The sequence below is a fragment of the Puma concolor genome, chromosome A2 (genome assembly GCF_028749965.1).
Source record: "Puma concolor isolate L17-30 chromosome A2, mPumCon1.1.hap2, whole genome shotgun sequence".
Classification (NCBI taxonomy): domain Eukaryota; kingdom Metazoa; phylum Chordata; class Mammalia; order Carnivora; family Felidae; genus Puma; species Puma concolor.
In genome coordinates this window covers 159,465,630-159,482,062 of record NC_141668.1, presented here as the reverse complement: position 1 = coordinate 159,482,062, position 16,433 = coordinate 159,465,630, and the positions used below count along the sequence as shown (strand labels likewise).

Sequence of the window (16,433 nt, the reverse complement as noted above, 5' to 3'; positions counted from 1 at the left end):
GTATGGCACGGACCCAGAATAATCTACACAGGAAAAGGAAAGCCGGGCTAGGAAGGGCCACACCAACACCATAAACCAGTCAGCCACAAAGCTGGGAGCTGGAACCCCAGCCTCTTGGCTCAGGGTGAGGCCCTTTCTTCTCCCCTTCACCGACTCTTGGTGCCTCCTTGGGTATCGAGGGGACACCCCACCCCACCTCAGACTCACTTTGTTATACAGAAAGACCCCCAGGATGGCTGTCATCATGCCTAGGACGTTGGTGCTGGTGACTGGGTTTTGCAGCATGATCAAGGACACCGTGATGACCATGATTCTCTTGGTGGCATTGGCAACGGAGTAGCTCAGAGGGCTGATGAGGTTGAGGATGCTGAAGGCAATGACATTCTGGGCAAAGTTACAGAAGCCGCTGACAGCCAGGAGCAGGAGCGTCCAGGGCCACTGGGACACATAGGTCTACAGAGACGAGAAAACAAGAACAGCACTGGGGTCACATGCTGGCCCTGGCAGAAGTGGGGGAGAGGCACAAAGTGGCTTACTGGGGTCAGCGTCTAGGCGGGGAGCAGTTCCAGCTGTGTGTTGCCGTGTAATAACAAGTGCCTGATCTGCGCAACCTCTGACCCTCACGACACTGCACGCAAGCACAGCAATAATCCACTCCGTTGCTGCTGAGGATGGGGAGGCTCCAAGAGCCCCAAGGGTGGAGAGCACGAGGTGAACTGGAGCTTCCCTTGTCCCGGACAGTGAGGACTGGGAGCTGTGGGGTTAGCGGAGCAAGGTCTGCTTACTGGACACTGTCTCAGTCCAATTGAGCTGCTATAACAAAATGCCATGGGCGGGTGGGGGGGTATAAACAATAGACATTTATTTCTCACCGTTCTGGAAGCCAGGAAGTTCAAGATCAAAGAGACTCAGTGTCTTGTATGAGCTTCCCAGTTCATAGGTGGGGTCTTCTCACGGTGCCCTCATGTGGTGGAAGGGGCGAGAACTCACTGGGTCTCATTTTATAAGGCCAACCAACCCTGTCTGACGAGGGCCTCACCTCCTCATACCATCATATGAGGGGCTGGGTTTCAACATAGAAATTTGAGTGGGGGGGACACATTCAGACTGTAGCAGACATGACACGTTCTGTAGGACAGGGAGGCCCTGGGAAGGCAGCCCCTGAGTATGCACAGAACCTAGTAATACAAGAGTCCCAGGCTAGAAGCAAGAAGCCCTGGGTCTGCCCTGTTACTGAGAACCACCCCCCCCCGCCCCGCCCTTCACCTCCAGCCACCTGACCTTTCAAGTCACACTTTCTTCCTCTGTGCGACAGAAGACACTGACCCTGCTGAGCCCACACAGTGCTGCTGTGGGGACAATCAAAAGGGTCCATGGCTGTGAAAGTGCTTTAAAACAGTCCCAAGCCAAACACGAGATGTTCTCAAAAACTTTAGTTATCATCTGAGCCTCTCTGGAATGAGGCACTCTGATCAAGGGGGCCCAGAAGTTAAGAACTCACAACAAGCAGACATCTGGACCACAGAACCCCCTTCCCCCACCCATCCCCCTGAGCCTGGGTTGATCCCAGAACAGGCAGCAGCTGAGAATTAGGTGGGGGGCTGCCCCCGCCAGGCGGCTGGGAATGCCCAGTGCTGAACATTTACGGACATCTATTCAGAGCCGGATACCGGAAGGCATGTGGCACCACTCCTATGCCTCCCCACCTCCCACAGTCCTACCTCGGTACCAGTCCTGAGGAACCAAGGGGCACCAAGAGGCTGCTACAGGGCAGGGCGGCCGGGCCAGTGGAAGGGCCCCAGGAGACAGTACACCAGCCACGCACAGCTCCAGGCTGTCCACCTCTGCAGTGTCTGACCTCGTCTGGAGTGCTGGGACATTCCCCACGTCCCTGTGCTCCAAGGGCAGAGCACCCTCAAGACCTAGTGTGGCTCAGTGAAGGTAGCAAAGCCACAGCTGCGCGGTGGCACCTCCTCTCTGCATCCCAGTCCTCAAGCCACATTGGTACTGGACACAGCTGGGTCCCTCCAGGAAGGTGGCATTTAGTGGCCTGCCAGCATGGGAGCTGGAACGGTCTTAGAATGGCCACCTGATTCCATCTCCACCACCCTGAGAGAGAGAGAGGGATCACAGGGTCCTCTCAAAGGGCAGCAAGATACACTTAGGTGACCTCACGGTCACTCTGACTTTTGCCCCTCGTCGGAACAGCCCCTGTAAGGCACGTGAGCCCACCAGCATGCTTCTGTGGCAAGCTGACCTGTTCACTCCCGAGTCCTTTCCTGAGATGACCGACATGGTCTTACAAGCTGTTTTTATGAGCCAGCCAGCCTGCCTAGATCCCTATTTCTCAGAAAAGGAACCCAGTCAATCCAGCTTTTAAAAAAAACTGATACCAGTCAAGTGTTTCTTCCCCACACAGTCAGGATTCAGAACCACTCCCTCACCTCGAAACACTCTCCCAAGCCTCTTGGTATGAATCCCCTTCCCCAATCCAGGTAAACTAACGGTGTGTTCTCCTTCCCTCTAGGTTTGTCCTTTTAGAGACGATCCTAGAACTGGAATGATACAGGATGGAACTTTCTCAGACAGGCTGCTTTCACTCAGCAATAATGCCTGTGACATCCACCCAAGCTGTCATAAGGAACAACAGCTGATGACCTTTTTCATTGCCAAGCAACTCTCCATTGTATGAATGTACCAAAGTGGGTTTGTTTCGTTTTTTATTCACTCGCTTGTTGAAGGACATCTGGGTTGTGTCCAGTTTTTGGTGGTCATGACGTCATGAGTGGAGTTGCTGTAAACATTTGTGTGAACTTGAGTTTCATTTCTCTAAAGTTAACATCCACATGTGAGATTGCTGGGTCATATGATTAGCGTATGTTTAACTTCAGAAGAAACTCCCAAATGTTTTCTAGAATGGTTGTACCATTCTGTATTTACTCCAACAACATATAAGAATTCTAGCTGTGCCTTATCCTTGACAAACATGGTATTATATTTTTTTATTATTATAGCCATTCTAATAGGTATGAGGTGGATCTTATTCTGGTTCTGTTTCTCTCTAGTGCCTAATGATGTTGAACATATTTTACTTGCCTATTTACATGCCATCTAGACAGTCCCAATGGGAAAAAGTCTGTTCAAGTCCTTTGCCCATTTTTAAGCAAGTTATGATCTTGCTATCGAGTTCTGAGAGTTCTTTATATATTCAAAACACAAGTTCTCTGTTAGTACGTCATTTGCAAATATTTCCTCCCAGTTGGGAGTCTGTCTTTTCTTTCACTTAGTAGTGTCTTCACAGAGCAAAAGTTTTAAATTTTAATGAGACTCCATTTACCAATTTTTTCTTTATGGACTTTGCTTTTGGTGGAGTGTCTTAAGAACTAATCCCAAGTCATGATGAAGATTTTTCTCCTGTGTGTGTGTGTGTGTGTTTTTCCCCTAAAGGTTATCATTACATTTAAGTCTAGAATACATTATGAGTTAAGTTTTCTGTAATGTGTGAGGTCTAAGTCAAGGCTCAGATTTTTGCTTATCGATGTCCAGTTGTTCCAACACCATTTGTTAAACTACCCTTTGCCCTGTGATTGCTTTTGAATCTTTGTCAAAAATCAATTACCCAAATTTGTGTGCATTTAGTTGCACACGATTCTGCTCCACTGATTTATGTGTCTCCCCCTTAACCAGTATCTGTACCTTAATACTAAGTCTTGAAATAATGTGATTCCTCCAAGTTTATTCTTTCTCAGACTTATTTTGACTATTCCAGTTTGTCTGCCTATCTATGTAAATATTCCAATCAGCTTTAAGGTTAAAAAAAAAACTCAATACCTATCTATCTATCCACACGTGCGCGCGTGCGCGCGCGCACACACACACACACACACAACACACACACAGATATACAGGCATATATCTTCGCAATATTGCAGGTTCAGTTACAGACCACTGCAGTAAAGGAAATATTGCGATAAAGCAAGTCAAGTGATTTTTTTTTTTGTTTCTCAGTGCGTATAGGAGTTATATTTATACTGTAGACTGTTAAATGTGCAATAGCATTATGTCTTAAAAAAGGGGTACGCCTTAATTAAATGTACAGAACTTTATTACTCCCAAATGCCAACCATCACCTGAGCTTTCAGTCAGTCATAATCACTCATCATAGATCACCATAACAAATGCAGTAACAAGAAGTTTTTAAGATTGCAAAGATTACTAAAACATGACACAAAGACACAGTGAGCAAATGCTGTTGGGAAAACGGCACCAATAGATTTCCTTGATGTGAGGTTGCCACAAACCTTCAATTTGTAAAAAAAAATGGAGTATCTGCGAAGTGTGATAAAGCTAAGTGCGATAAAACAAGGTATGCCTGTGTAGATTAATGGATCTCAACTTTTCTTCATTACCACCTTTTCCAAGGAGAAAAATTGAAGTTAAAATTCAAGCAATTATTTATAATTAATACTAAAGAACAAGGTTTTGCTGGTTAGAGAGAATTTTATTTCTTCCTTTCAAATCTATTTATTTCTTTTCCTTGTCTTATTGCACCGGCCAGGATGTCAAGTATGATGTGGAATAAACATGTTGAGCATGAACATCCTGAAATTATTCTTGAATTTAGCAGGAAAAACCTCCAATCTTTCATCATGGTGTTAGTATTCTGCAGTGGCTGAGAATGCAGTTTTCAGTGATGCAACTACTAGCTCATGTACTCTTTCTTGCTGTTTCTTTCTTTCCTCTGTTCTCTTCCATCTTTTTTTTATCATGTTCTCATACTTAAGACTTCTTTTCTGTGCCAAAATCAGTAACGTTATACTGGGGAAGGGACACCGTCCTTTCAAATGGGCCATCTAAGGCAGCTAATTATGCATCACATTGAGGTCTCTACTGAGAAAAATTCTGTGACTTGAACTAAATATTTTTAAATGTGGATTTTTTGGGAAAACTAATATTTAACATTGTTTTTCCTGCATGGCAAAACTGCCTATTCTGCTACTTAAAAACCCTCAATGACTTTATTTTCAACTGGCTCCTTTTTTATGTACAGCCAAAATGAAAACGTCTAAATTAACTATGTTGTACAAATGGTACCCAACACAAACTTTTTAAAAATTAGTAAGACTTTTGTTTTATGTTTGCATTTTGACTATTTTCATAAGGATGTAGGTTGTGTGTTTAACTGTTAATGTTAAAAACTGTGATGTGTGTGCAGAATATTCTATATGCATGTTGATGTTTAAAGAATGGCTGTTGACGATAAAAATCAGCTTTCATGTAAAAAAAAATCAGGTTGAGGAAGTTTCCTTCTATTTCTAGTTTGTTGACTTTGTATTTTATTTATTTTATTTTGAGAGAGAGCATACATGTGCATGCATGAGTGGGGGAGGGGCAGAGGAGGAAGAAGAAAATCTTAAGTGGAATCTGTGACTCTGGGCTCGATCTTACATAGTGAGATCATGACCTGCACTAAAACCAAGAGTCGGATGCTCAACCAACTGAGCCATCCAGGCACCCCTAGTTGTGTTTATCTTCATGAACGATGTTGGGTTTTGTCAGAAGCCTTTTCTGTATCAGTTGAAATGAATAAGTGATTTTCTTTGTTAAACTGTTAGAGATTACACTGATTTTCACATATTGAATTAGCCTTGCATTCTTGATTTAAATCCCATTTTGTCATAGTGTATTATGCTTTTTATACATTGCTACATTCGATTTACTAGTATTTGGGGCTTTTAAAAATATTTTTTTATTTTTTTTAAGTTTTAGACAGAGAATGTGAGTGGGGGGAATGGGGAGAGCAAGCGAGCGAGAGAGACAATCTTAAGTAGGCTCCATGCTTGGCACAGAGCCCTATGTGGGGCTTGATCCCATGTCCCTGGAATCACGATCTGAGCTGAAATCAAGAGTTGGATGTTCAGCCAACTGAGGCACCCATGTGCCCCTACTAATATTCTGTTAACAACTTTTGCCTCAACGTCCATGAGGAATACTGGTTTTGTTATATGGCCCAAAGCATTCCCTTGTCTTCTGTTTTGTGGAGGAGACTGTAGAATCAATATTTATTTTTTCTTAAATGTCTGGTAGAATTTGCCAGTGAAACCAGCTGGGCCTGATGATTTCTTTTTAGAAAGTTTGAATTTTAAGGAATTCAATTTCCTTAAAAGCTATAGGACTACTGGGGTGCCTGGGTGGCTCAGTTGGTTAAGTGTCTGACTTTGGCTCAGGCCATGATCTCGCGGTTCGTGAGTTTGAGCCCCACATAGGGCTCTGTGCTGACAGCTCAGAGCCTGGAGCCTGCCTTGGATTCTGTGTCTCCCTCTCTCTCTCAAAAATAAAAATAAAACATAAAAAAATTAAAAAAAAAAAAAGCTATAGGACTATTTAGGTTATCTAGTTCATCTTGGGTAGGTAAGTTTTGATAGTTTGTGGTTTATGAAGAATTGGTCTATTTCATCTATGCTGTATATAGAATAGTCAGTAATATCTCTATCATTTTAATGTCTGTGAGGTCTATAGTGATATTCCCTCTTTCACTCTTGGTGTTTGTAATGTCTTCTTTTCTGTTTTGCTTCAGTTGAAAATATATTTTATTTCCCTTGAGGCTTCCTCTTGGGCCCTGCATCATTTAGAAATGTGTTACTTAATTTCTAAATGTTTGTGGAGATTTTCCTGTTACTGCTATCAGAGAAGATACTTTGTATGTTTTAATATCTTTTTTTAAATTTGTTTATTTATATATATAGAGAGAGAGAACAGGTGGGGTAGGGGCAGAGAGAGAGAGAGGGAGACAGAGAATCCCAAGCAGGCTCTGTGCTGTCAGCACAAAGCCCGACACGGGGCTCAAACCCACAAATCATGAGATTGTGACCTGAGCCGAGATCAAAAGTCAACACTTAACCAACTGAGCCACCCTATATGTTTTCAGATTTTTTGTTAAAGTTTGTTTTATGACACAGAATATGGTCTGTCTTGGTGAATGTTCCATGAATACCTGAAAAGAATGTCTATTACACTGTTGTTGGGTAAAATGTTCTACAAATGTCAGTGAGATACCCAGTTGGTTGCTGATACTATCTTTTTGCTTGGTGGGTTTTTTTTATAGTTCTATTGGTCCTAGAGGTTCTGTATTCACTGGATATAAAACTATGTGTTGCTAGTTCTTAGTTTCAGTACTTTAAAAATGTTATTTTCACCTCTTTCTGGTGTTCATGGTTTCTAATGAGAAATCCACAGTCATTCAAACCGCTGTTCTGTAAGTAATGCATCATTTTTCTCTGGCTGCTTCCAGATTTTTTGCTTGTTTGTAAACGTTTTAATCTTTTTTTTGTCTCTGTGGGTCAAACTGGATAATTTCTATTGATGTATCTTTGAGTTACTGACCCTTTCCTTTGTCATTTCCATTCTACTACTGAACCCATCCAGTGATGGGTTTTAAGCTACTGTTTCTGAATTTGCAAAATTTCCATTTGGTTCTTCTGCCTTTCATTCTTTACATTTGTCTCAAGAGAATTCACGTTACCTTTTGGGGCATGATTATAATCATTGCTTTAAAGTCATTGTTCAGGGGGTGCCTGGGTGACCCAGTTGGCTAAGTGTCTGACTTTGGCTGAGGTCATGATCTCACACCTCATGAATTTGAGCTCTGCATCGGGCTTTCTGTTGTCAGTGTGCAGCCCACTTCAGTTCCTGTCTCCCTCTCTCTCTGCCCCTTCCCAGCTGGCGCTTTCTCTATCTCAAAAGTAAATACTTTTTTTTTTTTTTTAAAGACATTATTCAGGGGCGCCTGGGTGGTTCAGTTGGTTAAGCATCTGACTTTGGCTCAGGTCATGATCTGAGGTTTGTGGGTTTGTGGGTTTGAGACCTGCATCGGGCTTTACAAGGACAGTGCAGAGCCTGCCTGAGATTCTCTCTCTCCCTCTCTCTGCCCCTCCCCCACTTGCCCGCTCGTGCTCTCTCTCAAAATAAATAGATAAACTTAAAAAAAAATAGTCGCTGTTCAATAATTCCAAGATCTGTGTCATCTCAGTGTTGGCATCTGTTAATTGTCTTCTATGAGAAGGGACTTGAAATTTCCCTGGTTCTTCATATGCCGAGTAATTTTGGATTATATTCTGGACGTTTAGGATATTGTAAGACTGTAGGTCTTAAATCCTCTACAGAATGTTGATACAGGATTTTGTTTTAGCAGACTCAGTTGGGTTCAGGCTACAAGCTTGACAAGCCTTCTGGGGGTGTTGGTTCCAATGTCATTTGTGTTTCCAAAGCCTCTCCAGCAGTACGCGGCTCCATCCTGAGTGTGCGCTACCCAGCAATCAGTCTGGGATGTGGGCAGCAGTCTACCTCATAATTCAGTGTCAGTCTTTGGTGTGCTATTAGGGTCAGATCCTCACATGTACAGCTCAGGGGTGAGCCTAGGATTTCATGGTGTTTCTGAGGTCACTTTCCCAAGTTCCTCCTTCTCCACGATCTCCCTGGTACTGACCGTTGCCTAGGGTTCCCCTAGGAACCAGTCCTCTAGTCAAAGGGCTGGGGCACAATTATCCCGCTCTACACTATGGCCTTCCCACAACTGTACCTCTACTTGGGACCAAGCAGTGGGCTGATTAAAAGAGAAAAATACACAGTGGGGGCTAATCCCACTCTGACCGCAGAGCGAGGCTGCCCTCACTCAGCATCTCAGGTGCTGTGGGACCCTGCTGCTACCATTGCCACGGGATTGCCAGGGGCCTGGGACACAGGAGAACAAAGAAACAAAAATAACAGAAAAAGCCAGAAGGGCATTTCCCCTACCCTGAGCATCAGGAACCCCCTTTCTTATTCCGTGATCCAGAAGTAGAGGGTGTCTCGCTCTGTTCTCACCATGCGCAGCACCCGGGGCTGCGAGTTAAGGCTGAAGATACAGGAGGCAAAAGAAAGACAAACTGAGGGGCACCTGGGTGGCTCAGTCAGTTAAGCATCTGACTCTTGATCTCGGCTTGGGTCATGATCTCACGGTTCATGAGTTCGAGCCCCATGTCAGGCTCTTCACTGATGGCAGGGAGTCTACTTGGGATTCTGTCTCTCCCTCTCTCTGCTCCTGCCCTACTCACTCTTGCTCTCTCTCAAAATAAATAAACTTAAAAAAAAAAAAGAAAGAAAAGAGGGGTGCCTGGGTGGCTCAGTCGGTTAAGTGTCCGACTTCAGCTCAGCTCATGATCTCACGGTCCGTGGGTTCGAGCCCCGCGTTGGGCTCTGTGCTGAGGGCTCAGAGCCCGGAGCCTGCTTCGGATTCTGTGTCTCCCTCTCTCTCTGCCCCTCCCATGCTCATAGTCTGTCTCTCTCTGTCTCAAAAATAAAAACATTTAAAAAATTAAAAAAAAAAAAAAAAAGGAAGAAAAGAAAAGCAAACTGCTGACTCAGTGGTAACTTGAAATCTGGTCTTCAACCCCAGCCTGTCCACTGCCATTTACTTTTCTGTTCTCAAATAGCGGCTTCACTCATCTTGTAAAAGCTTTAAAACCAGGCCACCTGCTTCGGAGTCTAGTGATCCCTGCCTGGCTTCGGTCAAGCTGTCAGCAGTGGGGCTGCCCGTGTGCAGAACTACCCACCACACACAGCCTTTGAATCCTGGTAACACGGCGAGCGGCAGACTCCAGGTGATGCTCTCCTACCTGATCCTTCTCCCTGTACTGCCACGAAGCACAGCACTGGGATGGGGCTACATCACCCGGCGTCCCTGCCAGAGACACAGGGCAGGGAGGGGGAGCCCAGATAGGTACGGGCCCTGCCTTCACACCCCAGCCCTGTCAAATACAGAGTGCTCCCCGGAAAACTGTCGGAACGTACGAGGACCCCATCAAGGTAAAAAATATGTATGGGCTCGACAAAGAGAACAGGTCACTAAAGGTATTACAAACAAGGTAATCACTGGAATAAAACTAAAATGTGTCCTGAATGCAAATACAAGCAAAGTTACCAGAGCCGAGCCTGGAAGCACGTGTTTGTGTGCATGTATACAGAGACACTAAGGAGTTGTAACAGGACGTAGTAAGAGAACTGAGACGAAACCCACCAGCAGTATCTGCAGCCAATGAAAAGAATGAGAAAGACCTAAATATGTCAATAGGGAATAATCGATCCCCAGGAAATATCACTGAGGGAAAATAGCAAAGTGCTCCTTTCTACCTAAAAAGTCACTTTCTGTGTAAGGAGGAGAAAGGTAAGAATATATACAGATGTGCTTCTATTTGCAAAAAGAAACACTGAAAGAATAAACCAAGAGCATAGCAATGAAGAACTCCAGGGAGGGACAAGAAAGCAGGAGGTGATAGGGACTGAAGCCAGACTTCTTGGGGTTTTTTTGTTCCTTAATATTTTTATTTTTTGCTTTTATTTTATTTATTTACTTTGGCGGGGGTGGGGAGTGCGTGCTTGCGAGGAGGGGAAGGCGAGAGGGAGATGGAGAGAATCTTAAGGAGGCTCCACACCCGGCACAGAGCTCCACGCCCTGAGATCATGACCTGAGCTGAAATCAAGACTGGACGTATAACCCACAGAGCCCCCCAGGCGCCCCTGAAGCCAGACTTCTTTGAATAAACCTTCTCATCTCATTTGGCTTTGGAAATACAAAGGTATCTGACAAATTCAGTGTTGGGGGGCGGGGGGAGGAAAGCAATGCCACAAATGGAAAACAGATGGAAGTAAAAGAACCCAGCCGGACAAGCTGGTGACACAGGCACACTGTGAAAACAATTATTTCCAGTGCCCTTAGAACGCGGCATTCCAACTGTGCATCTTTAACGGGACATGTCCTAAGGACAAAGAAGACCGGCAAAGAAACCTTAAACTCAGAATCCTGTCCGCAGCTGGCCTGTGGGCATTTTCACTCTGAAGCGATTATGTGTGCATACAGTGGAATCTTGTACGTGAGTAATTACGGGAAGGAATCAAGCGTACCCGAAAAGATGTACACTTAAAAATCACAGCCGTGACAAATCCTGTCATGTTACATTGCAACGAACTGGAATGAACTCTCCCCTCTGCCCCAACAGGGCTTTCCTAGTTTTTTACCCCAAAGACTTAAAAGCAATGACAACCCAACAGCGGTGAGCACCACGGCCTGTCTCTCTCAGCAGCGCTCTCTACCACAAGCAACCCGGACTCTCGAAGGAGCGGCTGACTGCAAGTCTGGGACAGGAGAGGCACAATATGGGAAACAACATCCTGCTGGACCAAAAGCTACCAAAGGCTGACCTGTGCTGTCAGAAGGACAGGGAGCCAGTGGGAAGGACTCCATTGGCCGAGACAGGATAATCCGAATAGAAAAGGTGTTAACATGTGCAACTGACACAGACGTCCACAAAGATGTTGAAAAAAAAGAATATATAAAAGGACCTTCCTTTACCCCCACAAAAAACACCCCCCCCCCCGTTCACTGGTTAACATTTACAGTAAGCTAAGAAGTGTTCTCTAAACATTGGTAATTAAGAAAAAACTGAAAGAAAAGCACCGAACTGCTTTTCGTGTAGTTGGAGGTAACACACTAGTCCTGAGTGATGATGGAAAGCTCTTTACAGAAAAATTACAGCTACTCAATATGGAAAGGAAGTGAGAACAGAGCCAGTTTCCTCATCTGGAGAATGGAAATAACGTGCACTATGTCTCCAGCCAGTGCTGAGGACCGAAGACCAATGCCAAGAACTCTATCGGGCCTCATTAAGCCCTAATAAAATTTACTACCCTCTCTTACCCTCTCTGTAACTCCGGCTTGGAAGAAACCCCGCCTACCTCCTCCTTATCACTGTCATCCGCTTAGTTTCTTTCTTTTTTATTTATTTATTTTTTCACCTGCTTAGCTTCCAGTGAACCGTCTGGAGGCCGGCCCTGCACGTGGCGGGAAGCTTTTCTTGCCGGCGCTCAGAGAGCTCCGCACACACCCAGAGTAAAGGAAGTAGGGACAGAGATGACACCAAGAGAGGAATCAAGCTATGCAAGCACAGTTTTGACAAGTCAAAGTGAGATCTGAGCCAGACTGTCAGGACAGGAAAGTCGCCTGTGCCGGCATTTTCCTTCCTGATGCCACTGGCACGAATGAAGCAGCCATCAACGCCTGAGATCCAGCACGCTGGAGGAGGAAGTGCAAAGGAAGACGACTTCCTCGACTGCACAAAAACTGCGTCATGACAAAGCCGAGCCTGAAGAGGGCTGGCTGGCTGCCAGGGGCCCCGAATGTCCCCAAGTCAACACAGGTGTAACTGCCCGGCAAAGCAACTGCTTTGGAACTCGTTAAGAAAAGGGTGTGTCCGTGGCACTGGCCAACTCACCAGGTCGCTGCTGACCAGGAAAGCTGAAAGGTCCACCAGGACCCACGTGGGGATCATAAAGAAGACAGCGTGGCAGCCCAAGATGTTCAGCAGCCGGAGATGGTGGATCCGTGAATCTCTTAACACCTGAGAAGAGAAAACCTCTTTAAAGGCCGATTGAAACTAAAAATGGCAAGAAGGGCTCCAGTTACCCAGGCCCCAAACACAGGGACTATACGTAAGCCCTGACATCTGACCTTGACCGCCAAACCTACCAGTGCCCTATGATGAGACACACAGCCCGTGCCCAAGACAAATATGAAGGACTGAGAGTGAAAAACACCAACACTCAAAACTGGTAAAGCTGTAGTGAAAGAGGCACTCTGAAATTCTACTGGTTTATGTCTAAATCGCTCGTGCACATTCCAGAATGCAACCAGGCAAAGTCTATCAGCAGCCATAAATATTTCATATACTCCGACCCAACAACGTAAGGAAATAACTCAAGACAGAAAACCTGCACACACAAAGATGTTTGTTGCTGCGTTCCTTATAATGAATGGTTGGAGAGCAATAGTTTTTTTCTTAAATACTTATTTTTGAGAGAGCGCGAGTGGGGGAGGGGCAGAGAGCAGGGGACAGAGGATCAGAAGCTGGCTCTGCACTACTAGGTTGACAGCAGCGAGCCTGATGTGGGGCTCGAACTCATGAACCATGAGATCATGACCTGAGCCAAAGTCAGATGCTCAACTGACTGAGCCACCCAGGTGTCCCTAGAGCAGTAATTTTTAATGAAATGGGAGAATGTTGTAATCGTAAATGAAAAGGTACTAATTTTACTTTTCAAAAGCACAATTCTGAAACATACCTATAATATCACAACTCTAAAAACTGTACAGAAAAAGACCCCTACTAGCATTAACAGTAGTTCTCTTTGGGGCACCTGGGTGGCTCAGTGGGTTAAGCGTTGGACTTCGGCTCCAGTCAAGATCTCACAGTCCGTGAGTTTTGAGCCCCACGTCAGGTTCTGTGCTGACATCTCAGAGCCTGGAGCCTGCTTTGGATTCTGTGTCTCCTCTCTCTCTCCCTCCCTCCCTCCCTCTCTCTCTCTCTCTCTCTCTCCTCTTCTCCTGCTTGCACACTCTCTCTCTCAAAAATAATAAACATTAAAAGAAAAAAAAAAAAACCCAGTAGTTCTTTAGGGGAAAGTACTGTGATTTTGCTCAATAGCGTGGAAATCCCTGGGCGCAGGGCAGGTCTCTATTGATTAGTCATCTCCAGCACCCACTATGGTACCTGACACAAGTTTTCTGATTTTGGGGGGTGGGGGGGCTTTTCTCTAGTTTTCCACATTGAATATATGCTAATTTTATAAAAGGAAACAAATTACTTAAGAAAATGAAACAAATACAAAACCAGCAGAAGGGCCACAGGATTTTTGTTTGTTTCAACATCAAGGGAATCCCTCCTTGACCGCATTTTCACAGGCCGCCCGCCTGTGCACCCGCAAACCACCAGGCAGATCCCAGACGGTACCCAAATACCTTTTTGGAGAAAATATTCTGAAGCGAGAAGCACAGTGTGGCAGCAAGGGCGCTGATGAGCCCCCACATGTCGAATGACAACTCGGTGACGGTGGCCAGCAGGACGCCGCTGATGATGGGGATGAGCGACAGGTACACCTGCGGGAAGGGGGGCAGGAGGGACGGATGGCCGAGGCTGAGCCAGGCTGCCCCCCACACGCCCCTGGGCCTGGAGGAGAGCCTCGGTCTCCCGTCCCTCACCAAAGGGAAGGTCCAACTTTACAAGGCCCAGAGCGTATGCGATGGTTCCTGAGATCTGGTGGCTAAATGGCTCCAAACTTCCGGAGAAATGGGATCCATTTTTGACCTCTAGCTCACCCTTTTCCTACAAAGGACACTTTAAAAGCACTGCAGGAATTTTAGGAGGTGGTATAAGGCCCTCTCAAACGCCCCTGAGGGTCAGAGCAAGGGTTCCGGACTGGGGGACCTGAATTCCAGCCCCCCACCCCCACCCCACTGCTGGCTGTGGGCCTCAGGCTATTAGGCTATTTGACTCTCCCCTTTCCCTTTAAGTCCCACTTCTTCCCCTGCGATCAAGAATGACAATCACTTGCCTTATCTGTCTCATAGGGTGGGTCCCTACATATCCTGTCTTTATCGTTAGTCTTTGCCTAGGCCATTCCTCAGTCCTTCCCCACAGTGGAAGGTGCCGGCTCCTTGCCCAAGCAGGGTACAATGTCCCGAACGACAGGGAAACCTGATAAACATGACGTGATATCGAGTGATGAAGCTACACACCTCCCAGGCAACTCGGACCCAGGGAGACAAGTCACACCTGACATCACCCTGGGGGCAGGTTCCAGAGCACACCCAGGTCTTACAGACAAAAAAGAGGCTGAAACAGAAACATCAGCCAGAAGTGGCCCAATTTCTATAAGCCGATCCAGGGCACCGCCACTCTGAGTTACATAAAATACAGGATGCCAGAAACCAACCACCTAGAGAAGAGGCGCTCTGTCCAGCATGAAATGGGTTCCAGCTGGGACGACAGGAGTCGCACTTCCACTTAAGGACAAGGAGCAAGGCCGTCTCTGGCTGAAGCCACAGCTCCTCTCGCCCCAAGCCAGGAAATACCCAGGCTTGGCATCTTGAACAGACACTGGATTGTGCCCAGAGCATCTTCCTTATGCAGCCTAGGCTCTGCGTGTTGCTTTCTTTTCCAGTCCCAGACACTCACAGTTCCTGGTTGTTTTTATTTCGAAGACTTTGTTGGATTTTGCCAAAATCACTCTTTTGACTAGCACCTCGCTTTGGACCCCAGAAGGCCCCAACCTGACTGCGGTCACTCGGGAAGAAGTGAAACTTTGTCAGAGTTCCAGCAAGACGTCAGATGTTCCATTCCGGGTCCCCCTGGAGGGGCACGTGGGGCCTGGCCAAGATGGGACCGAGTCACTGCCCACTAGCAACCACACGTAGGGAATCAAAACACGAAGGGAAGCTGGACCTGAGAGGGACAGGAGTGTCCCCAAGACCACACGGCAGAGACAACTCGGGGACACACACACTGCACACCACTGCCTCCAAAGTGATTACAGAACATTAGTGAAAGGGCCACCAGAAGCCTCTAAGCAGACTTCCTGATTTGACAGGAAGCCAGGAGCCGCGACCACGTCACCAGCTGGGCCCCCACCGGCCCAGAACCCTCCCAGGTTACCTTGGTGCTTTGCTTCTCCTTCATGATGATCCGGGACAGGAGAACCACCCAGATGGGCATGGTAGCCTTGACTGCAAAGAGAGGCCAGGGGGCTCTCAGGGAGCCGTCTCCGTCCCAGAACCCACCCTGGGACCCTGTCCCAACTCCACTAGTGCGATGGAAGCGCCTGGCAGCCCTTCAAGCCTCCTCGGCCCTTCTCTTTCCGGGGAGCTTCCCCGCAGCCCAGTAGCTGCGACCCGCCCTGCTCAGCTCCCAGCTCTCTTCCCAGCCACTTCCCTCCCCTAGACCCCTGTGCGAGTCGCTCCCCTGCTAAAAGTCTCGTTGGCCCCCAGCCCCTTGCCAACAGAAGTTGACTTCTCGGTCTGGTATTCCAGGCCGTCGGGCCGCAGCCCCGCCAGCGCACTCCTACCCACGCGCCGAAACCCCGGGCGGCGCGTCCCGGCCGCCGCCCCCCAGGCCGGCCGCTGCACCCACCAGTGTGCGCGTAGGACACCGGCACCTTCCAGATGCTGACGTGCGCCGACACGGACGCGAAGTACTTGCCGAAGGCGAGTGGCAGCACGTAGCGCGGGTAGAAGCGCGGCGGCAGCAGCGGGCCGGGAGACGGATGTGGGCCGGGCCCGGGGCCCGAGACGGGCGGCGCGGGGGGCACGCGCCAGGCGCGCAGCAGCGGCGGGAGCCCCGCGCATAGCGCCAGGATGTGGCACAGCGACACGGTCACAGGGAACGGGAAGGCGCTCAGGATCACCTTGTTGACCACGTTACCGCCCGCGCTCAGCGCGTACCACAGGAGGCACAGCGCCGCCACCCGCGCTCCCTCGCGCGCCCCGCCGCCGCCGCCGCCCGCCGCTCCCGGGCCCCCCGCGCCCGCGCCCACCGCTGCCGCCGCCGCCATCCTGCCCGAGCGGCCAC

The 16,433-nt window shown here is 47.6% G+C and overlaps 1 protein-coding gene and 1 long non-coding RNA gene across 2 annotated transcripts in view; one reads left to right on the top strand and one right to left on the bottom strand.

Moving 5' to 3' along the window:
* LOC147583679 (uncharacterized) overlaps positions 1-3,733 on the top strand; it is a 10,774-nt gene extending 7,041 nt beyond the window's left edge. Inside the window, exon 2 of the long non-coding RNA XR_015248480.1 lies at positions 2,528-3,733. This is a non-coding gene — a long non-coding RNA (uncharacterized LOC147583679). The remainder of the gene's footprint in view (positions 1-2,527) is intronic.
* Positions 1-16,433, bottom strand: part of SLC35E1 (solute carrier family 35 member E1) — a 19,778-nt gene extending 3,345 nt beyond the window's left edge. The window contains exons 1-5 of the mRNA XM_086698743.1: positions 15,996-16,433; positions 15,522-15,592; positions 13,829-13,966; positions 12,306-12,431; positions 208-453 (exon numbers count right to left, since the gene is read on the bottom strand). Coding sequence (XP_086554869.1) covers positions 208-453; positions 12,306-12,431; positions 13,829-13,966; positions 15,522-15,592; positions 15,996-16,416 — 1,002 coding nt within the window. The 5' untranslated portion in view covers positions 16,417-16,433. The remainder of the gene's footprint in view (positions 1-207; positions 454-12,305; positions 12,432-13,828; positions 13,967-15,521; positions 15,593-15,995) is intronic.